The sequence below is a fragment of the Microchirus variegatus genome (assembly GCF_963457635.1).
Source record: "Microchirus variegatus genome assembly, chromosome: 17".
Taxonomy (NCBI): domain Eukaryota; kingdom Metazoa; phylum Chordata; class Actinopteri; order Pleuronectiformes; family Soleidae; genus Microchirus; species Microchirus variegatus.
Genome location: NC_139818.1, coordinates 25312208 through 25333588, shown reverse-complemented (window position 1 = coordinate 25333588; position 21381 = coordinate 25312208). Strand labels below are relative to the sequence as shown.

The 21381-nt window shown below is 41.3% G+C and overlaps 2 protein-coding genes across 2 annotated transcripts in view; both read right to left on the bottom strand.

The window, feature by feature from the left end:
* Window positions 1-9866: 9866 nt before the first annotated feature.
* Window positions 9867-13647, bottom strand: LOC310939123 (sulfotransferase 2B1-like; the record flags this gene model as incomplete). The annotated part of the gene is made up of 5 exons (XM_083903790.1): window positions 9867-10130; window positions 10240-10334; window positions 11201-11264; window positions 11567-11697; window positions 13509-13647. The coding sequence occupies 5 exons, from the start codon at window positions 13645-13647 to the stop codon at window positions 9867-9869; spliced, it is 693 nt and encodes a 230-aa protein (XP_083759916.1).
* A 2942-nt stretch (window positions 13648-16589) lies between these two features.
* LOC310939122 (ras-associating and dilute domain-containing protein-like) overlaps window positions 16590-21381 on the bottom strand; it is a gene marked incomplete at both ends in the record, with an annotated part of 28166 nt that continues 23374 nt past the window's right edge. The window contains 6 exons of the mRNA XM_083903789.1: window positions 16590-16683; window positions 16769-16908; window positions 17998-18209; window positions 18671-18995; window positions 19089-19276; window positions 20701-20845. Coding sequence (XP_083759915.1) covers window positions 16590-16683; window positions 16769-16908; window positions 17998-18209; window positions 18671-18995; window positions 19089-19276; window positions 20701-20845 — 1104 coding nt within the window. The remainder of the gene's footprint in view (window positions 16684-16768; window positions 16909-17997; window positions 18210-18670; window positions 18996-19088; window positions 19277-20700; window positions 20846-21381) is intronic.

Genomic DNA, 21381 nt, shown 5'->3' with positions numbered 1-21381 from the left:
TATCGCTATACTCATCCTCTTCTGACAGCTGGTGTTCAGAGTTCGTAAAAGTTGTCCTAGTGGTCCACCAAGCGTGACCGTTCCATCACAAGGTCCATGTCGGGTCTTGATTCTGGAACAGATACGAAAACAACAAAAACTAAAGCAGCAGCAAATGTCAGTGTCTCATATCAGGAGGAGTCTGGTTTACTCACCATCTTTGGAACTTGATGATGGAAGCCATGTTGGGTCCTTGATTCCAAAGTAGTTCACCTTTTTATGCACAGCAGGAAAAACCTCACACCAAAACACAAACATAAAAGCACAGTGGAACTTTTCCCCACTTTGTCCCATACCAGCACCCTCACATTTGACACTCAAACCAAAGCCCCACAGTACGCCATGTAATCAAACACCAAAAGTAAGCAACCTTTAACCAAAATACCTTTTAGATGATAAATCCAATTGAGCAAAGTGGGTTAAAGGTGTTTTTTCTAAACCTCGTTTGTACAAACACCAAAAATAACCAAAGTACACCACACAGATCAAACCTGTTTGAAAGCTGAATAAAATAGTTTTGATAACATTCAGCCATTTTAAGTTGACTTACAGAGGAAAAACCCAAAAAGTAAAAATGCACCATTGACACCTTTTGTCTTGAAGACCAAAACCTGATACATTTTAGATCTGATGCAACCACTTTGTAGTTTGAACCTTTTGATGCACAACAGGAAAAACCTCACATCAAACCAAAAAGACACAAACCTTTATATACAGCACAGTGGTAAGTGAAACACCACAATTAAAAAAAAACCTTTAAACTCTGGCAAAACCTTGGAGTATTTCGTTTTTAAAGTTTTAAACACCACACATTTGACACTCACGGGACACCATACCATATGTTTTGCTTATAGAAAAAACCTTTGTAAAAACACCAAAAATAAAACCAAAGAACACCACACAAATCAATCACCGGCCCAAACCTGTTTGAATTGTAAGGCAGCCATTTTGTAGAGGAGCCACTCAAGTCAGTTTGATTCATTTTGTTTCAGCAGAAACCCAAATCCAATCCAGTCCCGTCCGTCCATGGAATCCGGTCTGGCTTTTTGCAGCAAAGAGCAAGAAGCCTGTTCTGGTAAATGGACGATAAGAATGAGAGCAGGAAATAAGCTGTAAAACCAGCAAATGTGATATGATACCACAGCACACTGTAAAAATGTTTTAAATACCAAACATCAGTGAGCTAATGCTAACCTGAGCCTGTTTAGAGCAGGCTCCATGTTTTACATATTGTCCTGCTCCAAAACCTGATTCAGATCAACAGCTCGTTATCAGGCTTCTGCAGAGCTTCATGGCGACCTCAATCACAATCACTGTAGTGTCAAATTATAAAATGTCACATAACTGGAGATTAGTACCTTAATAAGAGAAGAGAAAGTGCAGAGCAAACACTTCACTCACCATGTGCTGCCTCCTAGCTAGCTTTAGCTACTGCTGCAGCAGGTGTGAGGACTGCAAACATCAACGGTTTTTCATTAATTGATATCTAAATTAAGAACATTGTCACCAAATTGTTAATTATATTTAAACCGCCCAGTATCAACAGGCACACTGAAAAATGCCAACAAACTAAAAGTTAGTGAGCTAAAATACAAATGCTAACATGCTAACTAACAATAGGCTGACATAAATGCTAATATACAACACAAAAAGTTAATGGGCTAATATACAAAAAGCTAATGGACTGACATACAATACTAATATACAAACAAACAAAATGCTAATGGATAACATACAAAAATCTATTGGGCTAAGATGCTAACAAACAAAAAGCTAATGGGCTAACACAAATGCTAACATGTGACAGTCAGGACTCAAGGTCAAGAGCAAACAAACCTCCAAACTGGTGAACTGCTCCAGACTGAGTGAACTGAGTGAACTGAGTGGAGGCAATCACAGTAACATGCAGCAGGTGAGTTAGAGGGAAACCAGGGAAAGGGGTTTCTCTGGCCAACCTGCAGGGGCAAAGACAAGCTGACACACCCACTGACACACCCACCCACAGAAAGACACACCCACCCACTGACAGACACACCCACTCATGCAGCCATTTAACAGGAGGGGAGGGGGCGAGCACCAACATGACTTTTAAATGCATTTAAATCTTTTATTTCATGTATAAATTCAGTGAACATCTGCTAAACAAACATGATTGTTTATGTTGACTTAATGCTTTTCTTTAATGTTGATATTCACTTATCTTGAGTTGTCTCAACATCATTTTTGTAAAGTCAACATAACTTTATAAAAGAGCAGAACAAACATCCATAACTGATAAAAAAACACAACCTATGCACAACCTACACTGTAAAAAAAATGCTCAAAACATTAAACTCGACTGTAAAAAATACTGTTCAGATGACCACACTGATGCTGCGTTCACTGACCGCACTGATGCTGCGTTCACTGACCGCACTGATGCTACGTACACTGACCACACTAATGCTGAATTCACTGATCGCTGCTTCTATTTATGGTTGCATTTCTTCGAGTGCCCACTGGTGGACAAAACTAACATTAAACATGAACTGTGATTTACAGAGAATTTGAGATTGAGTTCTTACTCTTTGACAAAGAAGTCTGGGATTATATTAATTACAATAAACACACAAATGGTTGACCTTTGACACTGCCCTCCGGTTGGCAAACCATGACACAGCATGGTGAGTTTTTTCCAGTGCTGCTACAGGATTAAACTGAGCTGTGTTTAACTACATTCACTGGAGAAAGACAGAGTATTTAACCTCCACTAAAGTCTTATCACTTATGGTGCTGGTAAAGAATTAAATGATAAAACTTGAATTATTACAGAAATATGTATCACAAACTTTTTGACACTGTTTTACCATCTTTTGTCAAATGTTTCACAGTCAAAATGTGATTTATTTTAGACAAAAGACACTGTTTTCTTCACTTTTAAGTTTTCACAAAGCATTATGGGTAATGGATTGGTTCACATGGTGGAACAGCTTCCTGGTGAACCAATGTGTTTTTACAAGGAGGGTCACATTTGATTTATGGCTGCTGAATTATTCAGACTGCCCTCTGGTGGACAAAGTTGTTATTACATGTAATGTCAAATCTGATTTATGGCTGCTGGGTTCTTCAAATTGCCCTCTAGTGGACAAACATGTCATTACATGCAAGCTCAAATTTGATGTATGGATACTTAATTATTTCAACTGCCCTCTAGTGGATAAGTTTGAAATTACATGCAAGGTCAAATCTGATTTATGGCTGCTGGATTGGTCAGACTGCCCTCTGGTGGACAAACGTGTTATTACATGTAAGGTCTAATCTGATTTATGGCTGCTAAATTTTTCAGACTGCCCTCTAGTGGACAAAGGTGTCATTACATGTAATGTCAAATCTGATTTATGGCTGGTGGATTGGTCAGACTGCCCTCTGGTGGACAAAGGTGTTATTACATGTGAGGTCAAATCTGATTTATGGCTGCTGGATTCTTCCGACTGCCCTCTAGTGGACAAAGGTGTTATTACATGTGAGGTCAAATCTGATTTATGGCTGCTGGGTTCTTCAAACTGCCCTCTAGTGGACAAACATGTCATTACATGTGAGCTCAAATTTGATGCATGGATACTTAATTATTTCAACTGCCCTCTAGTGGACAAGTTTGACATTACAATTAAGGCCAAATCTGATTCGTGGCTGCTGGATTCTTCAGACTGCCCTCTAGTGGGCAAACATGTCATTACATGTAACGTCACATTTGATTAATGGCTGATAAATTCTTCAGACTGCCCTCTGATGGACAAAGGTGTCATTACATGTAATGTCAAATCTGATTCATGGCTCCAAAATTCTTCAGACCACCCCCTAGTAGACAATCACATCATTACATGCAAACTCAAATTTAATTCATGGATACTTAATTATTTCAACTGCCCTCCAGTGGTTAAATATGACATCACATTTAAGGTGAAATATAACTTGTAATCTGAAGGCATTTAAACTGCCCACTAGTGGGCAAGTATTAAATTTCATGACAAATGTAAACTATATATATTTAATATTGAACACTGCCCTCATGTGGGCAAACCATGACATAGCATGGTGAGTTTCATCCAGTGCTGCTACAGTATTTAAACTGAGCTGCATTGAACTATATTCACTGGAGAAAGACAGAGTATTTAACCTCCACTAAAGTCTTATCACTTATGGTGCTGGTAAAGAATTAAATGATAAAACTTGAATTATTACAGAAATATGTATCACAAACTTTTGACACTGTTTTACCATCTTTTGTCAAATGTTTCACAGTCAAAATGTGATTTATTTTAGACAAAAGACACTGTTTTCTTCACTTTTAAGTTTTCACAAAGCATTATGGGTAATGGATTGGTTCACATGGTGGAACAGCTTCCTGGTGAACCAATGTGTTTTTACAAAGAGGGTCACATTTGATTTATGGATGCTGAATTCTTCAGACTGCCCTCTGGTGGACAAAGGTGTTGGTACATGTAATGTCAAATCTGATTTATGGCTGCTGGGTTCTTCTAATTGCCCTCTAGTGGACAAACATGTCATTACATGCAAGCTCGAATTTGATGTATGCATTACAAGTAATGTCAAATCTGATTTATGGCTGCTGGGTTCTTCAAATTGCCCTCTAGTGGACAAACATGTCATTACATGCAAGCTCAAATTTGATGTATGGATATTTAATTATTTCAATTGCCGTCTAGTGGACAAACATGTCATTACATGCAAGCTCAAATTTGATGTATGGATACTTAATTATTTCAACTGCCCTCTAGTGGACAAGTTTGACATTACAAGCAAGGTCAAATCTGATTTATGGCTGCTGGATTGGTCAGACTGCCCTCTAGTGGACAAAGGTGTCATTACATGTAAGGTCAAATTTGACTTTTGGCTGCTGGATTCTTCAGACTGCCCTCTGGTGGACAAACACATCATTATATGTTATGTCAAATCTGATTTATAGCTGCTAAATTATTTCAACTGCCCTCTAGTGGACAAGTTTGACATTACAAGTAATGTCAAATCTGATTTATGGCTGCTGGGTTCTTCAAATTGCCCTCTAGTGGACAAACATGTCATAACATGCAAGCTCAAATTTGATGTATGGATATTTAATTATTTCAATTGCCCTCTAGTGGACAAACATGTCATTACATGCAAGCTCAAATTTGATGTATGGATACTTAATTATTTCAACTGCCCTCTAGTGGACAAGTTTGACATTACAAGCAAGGTCAAATCTGATTTATGGCTGCTGGATTCTTCCGACTGCCCTCTAGTGGACAAAGGTGTTATTACATGTGAGGTCAAATCTGATTTATGGCTGCTGGGTTCTTCAAACTGCCCTCTAGTGGACAAACATGTCATTACTTGTGAGCTCAAATTTGACGCATGGATACTTAATTATTTCAACTGCCCTCTAGTGGATAAGTTTGAAATTACATGCAAGGTCAAATCTGATTTATGGCTGCTGGATTGGTCAGACTGCCCTCTGGTGGACAAAGGTGTTATTACATGTAAGGTCAAATCTGATTTATGGCTGCTAAATTTTTCAGACTGCCCTCTAGTGGACAAAGGTGTCATTACATGTAATGTCAAATCTGATTTATGGCTGGTGGATTGGTCAGACTGCCCTCTGGTGGACAAAGGTGTTATTACATGTGAGGTCAAATCTGATTTATGGCTGCTGGATTCTTCCGACTGCCCTCTAGTGGACAAAGGTGTTATTACATGTGAGGTCAAATCTGATTTATGGCTGCTGGGTTCTTCAAACTGCCCTCTAGTGGACAAACATGTCATTACATGTGAGCTCAAATTTGATGCATGGATACTTAATTATTTCAACTGCCCTCTAGTGGATAAGTTTGAAATTACATGCAAGGTCAAATCTGATTTATGGCTGCTGGATTGGTCAGACTGCCCTCTGGTGGACAAAGGTGTTATTACATGTAAGGTCAAATCTGATTTATGGCTGCTAAATTTTTCAGACTGCCCTCTAGTGGACAAAGGTGTCATTACATGTAATGTCAAATCTGATTTATGGCTGGTGGATTGGTCAGACTGCCCTCTGGTGGACAAAGGTGTTATTACATGTGAGGTCAAATCTGATTTATGGCTGCTGGATTCTTCCGACTGCCCTCTAGTGGACAAAGGTGTTATTACATGTGAGGTCAAATCTGATTTATGGCTGCTGGGTTCTTCAAACTGCCCTCTAGTGGACAAACATGTCATTACATGTGAGCTCAAATTTGATGCATGGATACTTAATTATTTCAACTGCCCTCTAGTGGACAAGTTTGACATTACAATTAAGGCCAAATCTGATTCGTGGCTGCTGGATTCTTCAGACTGCCCTCTAGTGGGCAAACATGTCATTACATGTAACGTCACATTTGATTAATGGCTGATAAATTCTTCAGACTGCCCTCTGATGGACAAAGGTGTCATTACATGTAATGTCAAATCTGATTCATGGCTCCAAAATTCTTCAGACCGCCCCCTAGTAGACAATCACATCATTAAATGCAAACTCAAATTTAATTCATGGATACTTAATTATTTCAACTGCCCTCAAGTGGTTAAATATGACATCACATTTAAGGTGAAATATAACTTGTAATCTGAAGGCATTTAAACTGCCCACTAGTGGGCAAGTATTAAATTTCATGACAAATATATAATATATATATTTAATATTGAACACTGCCCTCATGTGGGCAAACCATGACATAGCATGGTGAGTTTCATCCAGTGCTGTTACAGTATTTAAACTGAGCTGCATCAAACTACATTCACTGGAGAAAGACAGAGTATTTAACCTCCACTAAAGTCTTATCACTTATGGTGCTGGTAAAGAATTAAATGATAAAACTTGAATTATAACAGAAATATGTGTCACAAACGTTTTGACACTGTTTTACCATCTTTTGTCAAATGTTTCACAGTCAAAATGTGATTTATTTTAGACAAAATACACTGTTTTCTTCACATTTAAGTTTTCACAAAGCATTATGGGTAATGGATTGGTTCACATGATGGAACAGCTTCCTGGTGAACAAATGTGTTTTTACAAAGAGGGTCACATTTGATTTATAGCTGCTGAATTATTCAGACTGCCCTCTGGTGGACAAAATTGTTATTACATGTAAGGTCAAATCTGATTTATGGCAGGTGGTTTCTTCAAATTGCCCTCTAGTGGACAAACATGTCATTACATGCAAGCTCAAATTTGATGTATGGATACTTAATTATTTCAACTGCCCTCTAGTGGACAAGTTTGACATTACAAGTAAGGTCAAATCTGATTTATGGCTGCTGGATTGGTAAGATTGCCCTCTGGTGGACAAACGTGCTATTACATGTAAGGTCAAATCTGATTTATGGCTGCTGGATTGGTCAGACTGCCCTCTAGTGGACAAACGTGTTATTACATGTAAGGTCAAATCTGATTTATGGCTGCTAAATTCTTCAGACTGCCCTCTTGTGGACAAGTTTGACATTACAAGAAAGGTCAAATCTGGTTTATGGCTGCTGGGTTCTTCAAACTGCCCTCTAGTGGACAAACATGTCATTACATGTAAGCTCAAATTTGATGCATGGATACTTAATTATTTCAACTGCCCTCTAGTGGACAAGTTTGACATTACAATTAAGGCCAAATCTGCTTTATGGCTGGTGGATTGGTCAGACTGCCCTCTGGTGTACAAAGGTGTTATTACACATCATGTAAAATCTGATTTATGGCTGCAATTTTCTTCGGATTGCCCTCTAGTGGACAAACACATCATTACATGCAAACTCAAATTTAATTTATGGGTACTTAATTATTTAAACTGCCCTCTTGTGGTTAAATATGACATTACATTTGAGGTGAAATATAACTTGCAACCTGAAGGTATTTAAATTGCCCACTAGTGGGCAAGCATTGAATTGCATGAAAAATATATAATATAAGTACATATATAATTAATATTGAACACTGCCCTCCTGTGGGCAAACAATGACATATCATGGTGCATTTCAGCCAGTGCTGCTACAGAATTTAAACTGTGCTGTGTTGAACAGTATTCACTGGAGAATGACAGAGTATTTAACGTCCACTATAGTCTTATCACTTATGGTGCTGGTAAAGAATTAAATGATAAAACTTGAATTATTACAGAAATATGTATCACAAACTTTTTGACACTGTTTTACCATCTTTTGTCAAATGTTTCACAGTCAAAATGTGATTTATTTTAGACATAAGACACTGTTTTCTTCACTTTTAAGTTTTCACAAAGCATTATGGGTAATGGATTTGGATCACATGGTGGAACCATGGATGTTTAATATGAACTGGATAAGCTCCGCAGCTTCGCTTCCGTTTATTCCTATGAAGTTGCTCACTCAGCTCATTAAGCCAAAAAAGTTTTTTGACTTCCTGGTTTATTTGCATGTTATGGGGCCATGGTTAGGCCCATAGAGCATGTGCAGTAGTGTCACTACATATAAAGATCTATAAAAGCCTGTGTCCATGTCTCCAGGTGTCCTGTGGACACTTTTACAGACGTCTCTTTTACTATTGCGGTCAATGGGAAATTGCTTTTTGGGTTTTTGGGCTTTTATGGGGTTTCCTGTTGCAGTACCCACAGTGGCCACCATGTAAAAATTGTCTTCAAGGCAGAGGGGACGGAGCTCTATCCAGTTCATATAATACATCCATGGGTGGAACTGCGAGAAGGGTCTAACTCCGGGCCGGAGTCACCACGCCATCCCTCCCCTTACCATTACGGGCACTCCCCTTACACGCGGGCACGCCTCCTCAACACTGATTGGGTGGAGATCACGTCTGACGTGATGACGTTGTCGTATTTGAAGAAGGACGAGAAGCGAGAAGTTAGAAAGAGAGGAAATCTGCAGAACTACGCAAGTTCTAAAAATGACGGAAGGAAAGGTAAGAATGGTTTAATACACAGTTTGATATTGAACACTGTATTTATTGTCGTTATTTATACATTATAGATTAAGTCAATTAAGTTTAGTTTGCTAACCAGTCGTGACTCGTGTCTACATGTTATAACCGTAGCGACTGTATCAGTAAGCAAGAGAAGCGATTTTTTTTTCTAGTTTGTTTTAATGATTTCTTTAATGCCTTTACTCATACAGGTTATAACATTGACAAAGTGAGTCACACTTTCCACTAAGAAACGTTTACGGTAAACTACATGCTCTTTATTTAGTTTTATCTAGTCCTTTTTTTTTAAATCTTTAAATGACTGAAGTTGCACACAGCTTTGCTAATTTGAAAATGTGACCTCAGTTCTACAATTTTAAAGATGAAACATTTGATAATGAATAATATATTTCACGTTTAGAGATAAAAAGTTCTGTTGAATCACAGTCAACAGTTAAATTTATTTCATTTCAGTTAGCCTACATATATTTTAGGACAGGTAAAGTCTTATAGGCAAATGTAATCCAGTTAATTTCTACTGGATTGTCAATGAAACATGTTCCCTATTAAAAATACAAAAGAAATGTAATTAAATATTAAATATTAAAATTCTCTTACAGAGCAACATGACCTTTCCTGTTGGAGCAGGCCCTGAGCTGAGGCAATGTGACTCAGACACTTTTCAGTGTCCGATTTGCCATTTGAAGATTTGCAACATTTGCATATGACACATGCTGCACAATTCTGATTGTGATGATGATCGTCTACAGGTGCCATCGGATGCAGATGACCATATATACAGCAAGATGCCGTACATCTTTCCTGCAAAAGACTTGGTTAGTCTAAGCATTTCTTTCATACATCAGTAAACACACAGATGTGTTCTGTCTCATTCAAACTTATCTGTGTATCCATTTAGGGCAGTGATGTTACTGTGGTCAGCTCCGATGATGCATCCACAAAGAGTCTTGTGGTACATAAGGAAGTCCGACTTTGTCTGGTCCATGAACTCCTGAGGAGCGTCCGAGTAGTTTAACATTTTGTTAAGTTTCATGCTCTTGAACGAGCAGCGATCCGCGATCTTCTCGATCGCCTCGGGCTCCAGATGTTTCTCCAAGAACTGAGCGATTCTGGCCACAGAGTCCTTCAGGTCCTGCACACAAAGAAAATAAAAAACACCACTCTGGTCCAATCATTCGTTTTGAAGTTAAATTTTTTCTATCGTTATGAGAACTTTTTTGGTTTTAGCGTCTCATTTTTACCATTTTCATCTCCTTGTAGGAGATGTACATGATGTGGTGTTTATCTTCAGCGTTCAGCCAGTCCATCACGTGATCGAACCACGAGTTAAACGGAACTAGAAAGGAAGAGAAAACCATCTTCAATTTAAAGCTGTTTGCAGCAAAAAATCAGCCAAAAAACTACTATTCAATCCAAAATGGCCACCTTCCTGATCAGATAGATAGATAGATAGATAGATAGATAGATAGATAGATAGATAGATAGATAGATAGATAGATAGATAGATACCTTATTCATCTCACAGAGAAATTCAGATCAAGGGTCCATCAAGCAGATGTCCACCCTTGGACCTCATGCAAGACCCTCTTGGTTTAGCTCTAATAAAGACTGTCACCAACCGTCCTGCGCTGTATTATTGTGCTGCATTTGTGGGTCCGTACTACATCCAGGCACAATTATTTGCCTCTCGCATTTCCCCCCTTTGACCGCGGTAATTCACCAAACCACTTTCACGCGTACGTTTTCACCGCAACTTTTGCATTTTGAGTCCGTGAGGCCCTGAAAAATGTGATTTGTGACCAAATAATAATAATAATAATAATTTAACATCATATCTTCTTCTATTTTTACTTTTTTGGGGGAAAAAATATTATTTTTGTTTTCAATTTTTGGGGGGTTTTGAATTCCAAAATTTATTTTTGACGAAATGATGTTAAGATGTTACAAATTGTTACAAAAATGCTAAAAACGTTACTAACGTAAAAAAAAAAAATGTTTATAAATAGTAAAAAAAAAGGAAGGCGTTAAAGTGATTTATTTTTTAAATGACCATGCAATGTTGGAAAATAGGATGTTAAAAACACCTTTTTTTTTGTTATGTTCGAAAAAGTGTTTGTTGTAGTACAAAAAAAATGTCCAGTTCAATCCAAAATGTCGACATTCCTGTTGGGTTTGGATCATAACATTTAAATTTGGTCTGACCTGATACACCAATGTGTGCCAATGTTCCTATTATGTACACTACTGTTGAAAAGTTTGGGGTCACCTATGGTGATGGTATGGTCGTCATTGAGACATTGACAAGATTCAAACTTTGCCCTTTCGTCAAAGAACCAGCTAAATGTTTTCTCGCTGCGCTAACATCGTTAGCACAGCTTCTAGACGACCTGCAACGAACGACACGGCATCGCCAACGTTTCATCAAGCTTTAGGCGACGACGTGTCCTCGGGGGGGCAAACGCGACAAAACAAAGACCTACGACGTTTGGGTTCGTACTTGTCAAGAACCGCTGGGATTGATAATCTGACACGGTGACCATGGGAAGTGAGTGGTTAGCGTGCGCGGACCTCCAGATTGAGTTGGAAGGCTCGATGCTCCTCCAACCAGGGAACGCGGTCCCAGTTGTGAAGAGTCTCCACGGCGGCCGGGTCACCTCCACTCAGGACCAGAGGGACGATCTCCTGCATCCAAGTTGTACCTAAATGTATAAAAAAAGTACACTTTTATCCCAGTGTTTCTTGAACTCTGGTTCATCCGTCCATCCGTTATCTACCGCTTTATCCTCCACCAGAGGGTCGCGGGGGGGTGCTGTGACATTGGGCGATAGGGCGGGGTACAACCTGGACAGTTGGCCAGTCCATCGCAGGGCCACACATAGAGACAAACAACCATTCTCTCAATTTAGAGTGCCCAATTCACCTAATCCCCATATCGCATGTTTTTGGACTGTGGGAGGAAGCCGGAGAACCCGGAGAAAACCCACAAACTCCTTGCAGAAAGGCCCTTGTTCCGAAGTTGAACCCAGGAACCCGGGTCTTCTTGCTGCAAAGGCAAGAGTGCTAACCACTACACCATTGGTTCTCAAAGTGCGGCCGGGGGGCCAATGGCGGCCCGCAGAAACATTTCTGGTGGCACGCAGTGAATTACAGTTGATAGTTTTAATTCAGGAGGTACTAAGCTTGTTAAATGTTTATTGGACATTACTGGATACAGACCAATAAGTGTTAACAAAAATATTGGGTATTTACCTGGTTTCTATATGGTGAATTTTAGTGTATTATTGGGTAATAAGCTGGTAATAAGCAGGTAGCTACAGCCCCCAATTACTAGCTATTTACCCAGTAAATATATGGTAAAAGAAATGTGTTACTTGGTATTAACCTGCAATTAGAAGGTAAGATCAATGGCCAAACTGGGTAATTACCCAATAAATTATAAAGCATTATTATATTAATGCTTAAATTACATTATATTAATGCTTATATTACTTAACACTAAACTGTAGAATCTGGTCACAAATGTGATTTCTTTCTGTTTTTTTTCCTTTGACGGCCCGGTTCCAATGTTGGGTTCCTAAATTGGCCCTCAGGTATCAAAACTTTGAGAACCACTGCACCACACCAACCGTGGGCCCAACTCTGGTTCATTCTCATTCTAATCTTTACGTTACGTGGAGCAAAGAAACCCGAAAATAAACTGATCTGAGGAGCGGGAAGACTTGTTTTAACCGGTTTAATAATTGGTTCGTTATTGCCGCCCGACCTGACCTGAACTCAACGAAAAAAAAAATATAAATCATCACCACATTTTGTGCGTGGGTGTGGAAGCGTTTGAACCGAAAATAGACGTTAGAAACCCTGCGAACACTCGGCTCGTCAGACAGGGAAGCCCCTGGAGGTGTGCGAGGCTCTGTTGAGTGCAGGTGCATTCCTTTGTGGAGCCTATAGAGCATCACGTGGTCTCAAACTCAAACGCCCCGGGGGGCCACGGAGCGTCTTGTTTGGTCAGTAAAGTCAAAAAGAGGCCAACTTTTTTAAGAAAAAGACATGAATATAATAATATTTATGATTTATGAAGTGATTGTTTTGATATGTAATAAAAAAAAGTAGCCAATATAAACGTATTTATGACATGGTAAACATAGTAACGTGACATAGTAGTAAAAGAAACATACAGAAATAACTCATCTAGAGCTGCAACTGATGATTATTTTCGTAATCGATGAATCTATCGATTATTTTCTAGATGAATCGCTTGGTCCGAAGCGAAGAAACGTAGAAAAAAAGCTAAAACGATATTAATTGGTGGGCCACGTGCAAGTGATTTGGGGCCCGCATGTGGCCCCCCAGGGCCGCCAGTTTGAGACCCCTGCTATATAGTCATACTACATACATCATGCAGAGCTACATACAGTACCTTATCATCTACCTGACTGGACTTGACTGAACATGCCGTGTTGCAGCTGTGCGTCCAGATCCATGATCCATGGGAACACCTGCGCGCACTCACCTGACTTGGGATATGTGGCGATAACAACGTTGTCCGGACGGAACGCGAAGCCCTCGAAGTACGCGAGGCTCTGCGGTGGATGCAGCAGCGTCGGCAGATGCATTCCTTTGTGCAGCGTGTACAGCTCTGCTTCGGTCATGTTGTCAGAGCTGTCAGTCTGCATTTACCCCCTGCAGCTCGAGCAGGTTCTTATTTTTAAATGGATCTCCGCCTCCTTCAGCATCACACGAGGAGAGCTGTACCAATAATACACTCTGAAACTGGTTTTTGGGGGTTGGGGAGGAGGTCTTCTTCTTCTTCTTTTTATTACCGTTTTGCACGAAAAACGAGAAAGTTATAGCAACGTCAGGGCACAAAAAAATGCCAACAACAGGTGCAAAAAGAAAACAAAAGACGTGCATGTTAAGAAGACAGCGCCAGAGCTCATGCTAGCCTGCTAACAATTTAACGAGACAGTTGCAGCTAATGTTGTGGCAGAAAAGGTGATATAGACAGGTGTTTAACGCAAAAATAAAATAAAAGACGGGTTTTAATAATGCCGCATGCTAAGAAGACAGCGCCAGAGCTTAAGCTAGCCTGCTAACAATTTAACGAGACAGTGGTGGCAGAAAAGGTGATAACAATAGGTGTTTAACGCAAAAAAGAAAACGAAAGATGGGTTTTAATAATCGCGCATTCTCAGAAGACAGCGTCAGAGATTAAGCTAGCCTGCTACCAAGTCAACAAGACAGTTGTAGCTAACATTATCAACAGGTGTTTAACGCAAAAAAGAAAACAAAAGACGTTTTTTTGCGAAAAACTACTGCTGCGTTTGAACGTAAAAGTACCGAAAGTTACCGATGCTGCGCAGTGCTCGTGGTTCCGCGTGGAACCATTGCTCTTTGAGAACAAGCATTGGGTTTTACTCAAGTGTCCTCTTTTCGGGACTTTATACGAGACTAAAAGGGCTAATTGTGCTGAAAGAGTTTTGTATGAATATGACGTGGAAAACGCGCTCAAACTCTGACTTTAACCGTTAGCTTGCGTCATCAGACATTACCATGTTTGAAACCTCAGGTTACTCCAGGGTAGTGACAATGTAAACTTTCTGTGTTTGTTAAAGGCAGTTGACTATTCATTAACTCTCACAAGAGCCATTTTTTTGTCATAAAACTTTGAGGTCTTTCAGATTTTCCTTGGTGAACTCTTGTGATCAGGTACCACCTGGATGCAGGAGATCGTCCCTCTCGTCTTGAGCGAAGGAGATACGGCGTCCGTCGAGACTCAGCCGTCGTGGAATCGCGCGCCCTGGCTGGAGACGGTTTACACCGCCAAACTTAATGTTGAACAGAGGCCGTCAGCCGCGCATGTTCAGCACACACTTCCAGCACAGCATGATGCAATCAGGGTTATTTGCAGTTACCAAAGGTAAACAGTTAGGGTGAATTCTAATTCCTCAATCTCACAAATGTGCTGTCCCGATTCTCAGAAAAATTAAGTTGAGGTCCAAGTTTAAGGGCTGTATCGCCAGCAATATTGAGATTTTCCGAGACCACCCTTGGGAACAAGGGCTACCCAGAATAAATTGCGTGTTTTGACCGAAAGCAGTGAAATGAGTACGCTACAAATGAAGTATTTTCTTTGTTAATAGAGGTATAAAAATGATGAAAACCATTGTATTATCTTAGTTTAGGCCCATATTATGGATTACTGACGTCATTGTTGAATGTGGAGCAGTTGTGAGGTTTGTGGTCCATTTAAGGACACAGTGGCTAGCTAGCATTACCGCCTCACGGGCAAGAAGGTCACCCGTTTGGGTCCTGGTTTGACCCTAGGCCTTTCTGTTTTCAGGTTCTCCCCATGTGCACATGGGTTCTCTTTGGCCACTTCAGATTCCTATCACAGTCCAAAGACTTGCAGATTGGGGATTCATTTGCAGAGTCGTGTTTGTTTGTCTATGCGGGTCGGGCTGGCCCTGCGATGACCATTTGCCCTCTTGCTTGCAAACTATCCAAGTTAATAGGAGGCAACAGTTACCAAGAGAACACTGTGTTCTAACTTTCAAGGTTGACGAGGTAGGAAACTAAAGCATAGCAGGAACAACCCATCCCATAGTCATTTGCAACCGACAAAGCCCTTCGATAAACACCTTTTTAACGCGTTGTGTTCCAGGAATCGTCAGAGACTGGAAAAACCATCTGATCATGGCCGAGGCGAAATATTTTGCAGTTTACGCCGACAAAACGAAGGACTTCGAATATAAGTTTTCCGTGGGTTCTGAACAAAGTCGATGAGCGTGATCGTTTCGGAGGGATGTGCTGTACTTCCTGCACCAACAGGAAGTGTTTACCCGGCTCCGACGTGATGTCCTCAAATAATCAACGTAGACTTTGTCACTTTGTCAAAATGAGTTTTTATGGACCACACTTCAAATATCAAATATCACACATACTACATTTTTTTCAATCCAAATGATCAATAATAATAATAATAATAATAATAAAAAAGGTTCAAGAATGGCAGTGACAGTATGTGTTAGATAGTGCTTCTTAGAGAAATAGATAGTGTTTATTGCACTAATGTGATTCCAACAGCGACAGTTTTTTCACACTGTGACAAATCACTGACGGCAACGCTTGAATTAATGTTTAATAGCTACTCTCTCTTCCATCAAGCTTTTCTTTCCCTGTTTCTATCTTTTGTTTGCATGTGCCGTACAAATAAAGCTGCCTTGCCTTTAAATAGTGGTGTTTGGGTTTCATTTCCACATTAGTTTTGTTTCATGTCCTCTGGTGTAGCATGGTCGTCAAAATCAAAGACTAGGCTAACCTGGAACAGTCAACGATGCCTTATAGCTGATTTGTTGTTATGCTAATTTGCGATGCATCAAGATGTGGTGCCTAAAGTGGCCTGAATTTCTTTGTGGGGGGCAAATATGCGGTGATCGTGGCCCAGGGATTGAATTTGTGACCCTCCTGTGCGTAACTGTAAACCCTGCCCTTTAAGGATGGATTCAACTCATTCATTAGTGCATTAGACAAGCCTTCATAGTCATAGTCTGTGTCTGTGTGATGCTTCAACAGTCTCTTGGTTCAATAAAATTCAGCATCCCGTCTCCATAGCTTTAGCCATCCAATCACAACGGGTCACCAGTAATCTCAGCCGCTCCCCTGACGACTGGATCAGCTCTTTCCCGCTGCCGGAGACAAAACAGAGCATGAAATCAAAGTCGTTTGACAATTCAATTCGATATTTCAACGACTCATAGATTCAAGCTTCACCTCTTGTAGTCCAAGCCGAGTAGGCTAACTCCGTTGACCGCCAGGATCTGGTCTCCTGGTGCCAGCTTTTCGCAGCGAGCTGCGGGAGAGTCCGGGACCACCGACTGGATGAAAACGCCTTTCACCCTGAACGACGTTTCCTGGAAAGTTCGAGTTTGTTCAAGATGTCGCTGAAGGACACAGAACTGTATCGCCTTTTAAGCTAAATGCTAAGTAGTCATTCCTTAAATGTTGTTATCAAGACACCTGCAACAGGTGTAAATGGAAGGTTACGTCCATGAAAACCAACGTTTATAGCACAACTTTGCGAGTGAGGTCGATTCTCCGCGACGGAGCTCCCCCTACAGCATATTTTTTTATGACATTGCGAGACTTCCTGATGGTGAGGACTCACAATTTGATCTTGCAAGGCTGTTTTTTCTGCTAACAGACAGTAGGGGGCAGTGACAACAAGACATTTAAAGGCGCCATATGTAAGAATGTGGCCAAAAACGGTTACTACATTCAAATTCAAAATACTGAGGTCTTTTAGGTTTTGTTTTTTGACGTAACTGGCAACCCGTGGTTGCTCGGCAGCTGAGACTCTACTTGACTGCAATGATTGGTAGACGGCGGTAGGTGGCGCCACATGCCAAAAACATGATTTCAAAACATAAACATGATTTGCAGTCTGCAAAATTTAATTTTAATGCAAATATTTTGTCTGTACTGTTGTTGTTGGTGAGTTCAGTTTGTTATGAACATTATTCCTGAGTCTCTGTGACATATTAGGAGGATTTTATGGCCAGTTGCTTTAGATTTATTACATAATGCACCTTTAAGCTAAATGCTAAGTAGTCATTCCTTTAACCTGTTATCAAGCAAACAAGACACCTACAGGTGTAAATTGAAGGTTAAATCAAGACTCGTCAACGGTTAAAGCCGAACTTTGCGAGTGAGGTCGATTCTCCGCAACGGAGCTCCCCCTACAGCATATTTTTTTATGACATTGCGAGACTTTCTGATGGTGAGGACTCACAATTTGATTTGCAAGGCTGTTTTTTCTGCTAACAGACAGTAGGGGGCAGTGACAACAAGACATTTAATCATCACAATGACTCCGAAGCTGTTAAAGTTGGGTAAAAATCCTCCATTGCTCCACTTTGAAGGCAGCCTTTGGCCAGTAGGGGGCAGTGGAATCATAGTTTTTCACATTGTCATTGTCATGACGATTGTAAACTTTCACTCACCCTCGTGTCGACCAAAGAGAGGCCGAGCCCCCTTTCACCTCGCTCCAGCTCCAGACTGAACACCTCGTCATTGTTGTCATCATAATGGTTGTCCTGCTCTTCTTCCTCTTCTTCCTCCTCCTCTTTAATTTCCAGAATTTGTTTCATACTGGGGCAGTCTGCTTTCAAACGGTCCACCTTCAACGCAGCCAGACACTCAAACACTAATCCACCTGAGGAAAAAACAGGACAAAGTGATCAGTTCATTATCCAACCAGGAGGAAAATCCTGAAACCCAGTAAGTTTAAAGCTAACCAACAGCAGACAAAGCTAGTAAGTGCTTTACAAATGTCATTTTCCAGTCAGAAAAGACTAAAACAAAGCAGCAAACATCTTCTTAAAGCGGACCTAGACCGGAAGTTCCAATTAGCGCTGTTTTTTTAATGTGTATCTGCGTCATTACCTTGTTTACGAAGCCCTGAAGGCTCTAAACAAACATTTCAGCCACTGCTGAGAATGCTGTGTTTTATTGTAATCTCGGGCTCAGCGAGATCTCTGAAAAAACAGCAACTAGGAGGTTTTTGACCATAAAAACAAGTTAATGTATGTAAGTAGACCTCCATAACTCACATAAATGTGCAACAGGACCACTCTATGTGAGCTTTAAAATACAACCACAGGTAGTTTCCTGTACCTTCATTGTCTACATCTGAGGTCCAGGGAGGCGTCTCCACGTCAGGCTTCGTCCGTTTATCCGTTGCCGCCTCATCGTGGTCCATGTGGTGCGGGGTGTTGGGTGGAGTGAGCAGACACGAAGGGTCCAGCGGCGCCGCCGCCGACCTCCTCATCTCGCTGCTGCTGCTGCTGCTCGTCGTGTCGGTGATTTGCAGCTCCAGATGTCTCAGCTTCTCGTGTCGGTGGTTGGCGGACGGAGGGGAGGGCTGCGACGGGGGTGACGGAGGCGAGGCAACCGAGGGCGGCAAGTGGTTCTGGACGGTCGCCTGAAGGCAGCGGCCGTTCTGGATGATTTAACAACGAGAGAAAATACAGATCTAGTGATGAACTGTTCCCTTTTTACCCAGTTTCCCAAGGTTGTCTCAGGTACCTCGTACCTGGTGATGATCCTCCGCTGACGGCGTCGTTTTACGGAGCGAGGAAACAAACTCGCCGAGTTTGTCCAGCTCGTCCTTCAGAGCCGAGTCTGCCGCCGCCGCCACTGCCGACCTCCTCAGCTGGAACTGGTGACCGCCGCCCGGCAGCACCAGAGGATGCTGGGTGTCGAAACTCTCCAGGATTTCGGCTGAGGAAAGGGAAAAGAGGATTTTGAGTTTCCGGCACGACATAGGCCCCGTCCCAATACCTACCCTAACCCTACATTTTTTCCCTAACCCTACATTTTTTCCCCTAACCCTACATTTTTGCCCTAACCCTACATTTTTCCCCTAACCCTACATTTTGCGTGTTCACGTGTAGGGGTGGAGCAAGCAGAAATGAGTGGATGGAATTACCCATGATGCTTTGGGAATTCAGTGAGCCGGCTGATATTTTTCAACAAAGATGGCGGCCACATCTGCCGAGGAAAATTTTTGTTGTAATATATTTTCAAAATGAGCACGTTACAATGTCCAATTGTGTTGGAATATGTTGGTTTGATACACATCCAAAGGACCGTTGAGCTTTGAACACTAATGTCAGAAAATAAGTGACGATTTATGAAAGCAGCTAGCTAACTAGCTAGCGAGCGGCTACCCGCCGAGCGCCCCGAGAGAGCACGCCAGTCATGCAGCTCTGCGTGGCGTGCAAACGCTCTCGAAGCACCCGGCAAATAGCCGCTAGCTTGCTCTGCTACATCTGGGTAGTTTTGTCAGTGTTTTGGATGTGTGTAGCGGCGTTCACTTGAACACGAATACCCTGGACTCATCAGATTTCAATCACATTCGCGATTTAGCGTTTGCGAGGACGGAGAAAAACAAACAGCTGCATCCGCCGGCATTTTTCCTGAATGAAAATAGTAGCACGCTCCACCGCTAGAATTGTCAACATGTGACATAGGTTAGCACGTTCGCTATGTTCACTACGCTAATTTGCATGTAGTGGTGTCCCAATACCACTTCCCTCAACGAGGGGAATTTATGGTCAAAACCAAGGGAAAATATTAAGGGGGAGGTATTGGGACGGAGCCAACATCTAGAAATGCAAACGCAAACTTCTGTTTTTTAAAGAAAAGCCCAGGAGGAATGACGGTGTAAGCACTTCTAGCTTAAGTTCTTCACCCGGTTGCAGAAGAGGCCACTGAACCTCCAGGATGCAAAAACTGACACGGCCTGATGTGAGAGGCCGTAAAATAACACAGCAAATATTGTAAAAAGCAGAACTTGTATAAATTAAAATGATAGTAAATAAAGACAAAAAGACAATGTATGCATGTTATATAAACATATGAACATAAATCTTCACTAAAAGCTGAAAATGGGATTGGGGGGACCCAATCTGTGGGTCCTGAGCCAGGTTTTGGGAATCACTCTAGTGTTGAGTGTTGAGTTTTCGTCCAAAATGAGTATCAGAGTGATATAAACCTGTCTTTGTGAAGACATTCAGGCCGTCCCTCACAACTTTAAAGGGCTTTTTCCAAGGTCACGACTTAGTTCTAGGGTTAGAATTAGGTTTGCATTCCCACGAATGTTGTTGATTATCGGATCTCAGAAGGTTCACGGAGGTCCTTACCGGTTCTAAGCACCGCTGCTTGGTCCTGTGCTGCCGGGGTCCAGGTGCGTCTGCAGGGAGAACCTGGACTGTACAGAGTCAGCAGGTGGTTCAGCTGAGCTGGACTCAGGGCGGCGAAGTGAGACCGCAAGGACTTCCAAGATGTCTACACACACACACACACACACACACACACACACACACACACACACACACACACACACACACAGAAACAAAACAAAACAGGGATTATCTCAGGGGATAATGTGAGAATTCCGACTTGTATGAGTTACCTCTTTAGGGCCTTCTGTCCAAAACCTGGTCCAAATGAGGCAGAACCTCATTTCTGAGGAACTGACTTTGGGTGTGAATTGTTGTGGACAGATTTGGATAGAAAACCAAGTCTCTTTTTGTGGACATTTTTGCCCGATCCATATGAATATTGGTTCTCAAAGTGTGGCCCGCGAGCCAATGGCGGCCCACAGAAACATTTCTGGCGGCCCGCAATGAATTACAGTTGATAGTTTTAATCCACGAGCGACTAAGCTTGTTAAATGTTTATTGGACATTAACGGACACAGACCAATAAGTGTAAACTGTAGAACTGCAATCTGGTCATTAAAATGATTACAAATGGGATTTCTGTCTGTTTTTTTTTGGCGGCCCTCAGTCCAACGTTGGGTTCCTAAATCGGCCCTCAGG